General features: G+C 37.3%; 1 protein-coding gene across 1 annotated transcript in view; it reads left to right on the forward strand.

Annotated features, from left to right (window-relative positions):
• Window positions 1–1,032, forward strand: part of LOC106532668 (transmembrane anterior posterior transformation protein 1 homolog) — a gene marked incomplete at both ends in the record, with an annotated part of 16,228 nt that extends 15,196 nt beyond the window's left edge. The window contains 1 exon segment of the mRNA XM_014028799.1: window positions 863–1,032. Coding sequence (XP_013884253.1) covers window positions 863–1,032 — 170 coding nt within the window.
• Window positions 1,033–1,799: the final 767 nt, after the last annotated feature.

Here is a 1,799-nt window from a genome sequence, read left to right on the forward strand (position 1 = left end):
CTGTGAGCTCTGCAACTCTAAACCACCGGAGCAGTTCCAGCCTGAAACATCGCTTCAGTTTAAAACCAGCATAAACACAGGGAGGGTCTGCAGACAAGGTTCAGAGGCATGTTGGTGGAAAAAAAAAGAAAAAAGTAAGACCGGTGATGTGCGAAATTCAATTCCCCCTACTGGTTAACCTTAGAGAGAATCACTGGTCCAGCCTTTACGTCAGACCAAACCTAAATGGTTAATATGAGGGAGGTGCTCCCAACACAGGGGGAACAGATTTTCACAGGGGAACTGAATTTTGTACAACACCGGCTTGCTTTGCTTTATTTGTTTAAAGTTTTTTTTAATACATTGCCCCTTTTTTGAAAATAAAACAGGACCTAAAAATGCTCCAAACGTCTTCAAGTCAGTTCAATTTTGTGCAGAATAATGAAGTTAAATCAAGAATTCAATGATTCTTTTTTTTCCATTCCAAATGAGTACTACATGAGGAATAAAAGATAGATACTAAGGTCACAGTTGTCAGCAAAACATACATAAATAAAATAAAATAAGCCAAAGAAAAAAACTGTACATAATGTGTTACACATGGATTGTATTGTAATATACAAACCTACATACTAAAAAAAAGAAAAAAGTGAGATTAATCGTGATTAAAATGTTTAATCTATGCCCAGCACTAGAATAAAAGTAGTGATAATAAAACATCAAAAACAAAAATAACACATTATGCCTCCTATTTAACACAAATATTGTTTTGACATCTCTGACTTGCCATATTTTTAAACTTTTTTTTTTTCATGTTGAGGTTTATTGCTTGTTAAGTAAAAAAAATCTTTTCTACTTTATTACTACGGTCCTGTCACTGTAGGCTGGTGACACTAAAAGTGTTGAACAGTATCGTGCTGCTGGGGAAGTCGTGTGTTTACGTCAAGAGAGCCAACATGGAGGACAAACTGTTTGAGAAGCCCTCCACGGCGCCRTCATCCGCTGCAAAAAGTCCCAACAAAGCTGATGCAGGCAGATGTCCCAAAGCTTCAGGTAAAACCACACAAACCACATTTAAAAAGCTTTAATTTCACAATTTTAAAACTTCCAACCATTGTTTCAACAGATTCATGATTGTGCCTTTATGTGTTAAGACGTGTTTAAAAATAACCATGTTGAGTTTGTGGGAAATTAATCTCAGGCTGGAAACACGCTGCCTTTTCTAACAGAATTACTTTGGCGTGTACCTGAAGCTTCACCTGCTGCTCCGCTGGATTCACTGCACCATTATGTTCATTTGTCCGTGTTTTATTTTTATTTTTTTGTCTCTAAAGCAGTCTGAGTTCACAGAACACCGAGCTCTGCCATCTGTCTGCACAGCAGCTTGTAGTCCAGAGAGCAGAGACGTCTAATGAGCTGTTTCACCTCAAGATCTACAGTTTTCTTAAAACTCTCAATATTCAGAGAAGAAGAGGGAAACACTGCAGTCACACAGACACACTCCTTTATTATTAAAATAATCAGTTAATAACTGATGTTTAAAATGATTATGCAGATGTTTATAAACCAAGCCATGAAATAGGAAATTTGGCTGATAAATGAAGAACTAAACAACACAAAGGACTGATTAGCAGAAGTGGGAGAAAAGGTTTTTTTCTCTGGCTCTTAGAGGAACACCACACTTATTGTTCGAATTATTCTTTTTGGTAGTCAGTGTGCATTACCAATGCAATGCACACTATTGTGATTCGTTTCTCATCCAAGTAATCTCCACTTTGGCATGCTTCTCCTCCTGCATACTTTGTCCTAGAGCTGCCATT

This window comes from Austrofundulus limnaeus, unplaced genomic scaffold (assembly GCF_001266775.1).
Source record: "Austrofundulus limnaeus strain Quisiro unplaced genomic scaffold, Austrofundulus_limnaeus-1.0 Scaffold808, whole genome shotgun sequence".
In the NCBI taxonomy this organism is placed as follows: Eukaryota; Metazoa; Chordata; class Actinopteri; order Cyprinodontiformes; family Rivulidae; genus Austrofundulus; species Austrofundulus limnaeus.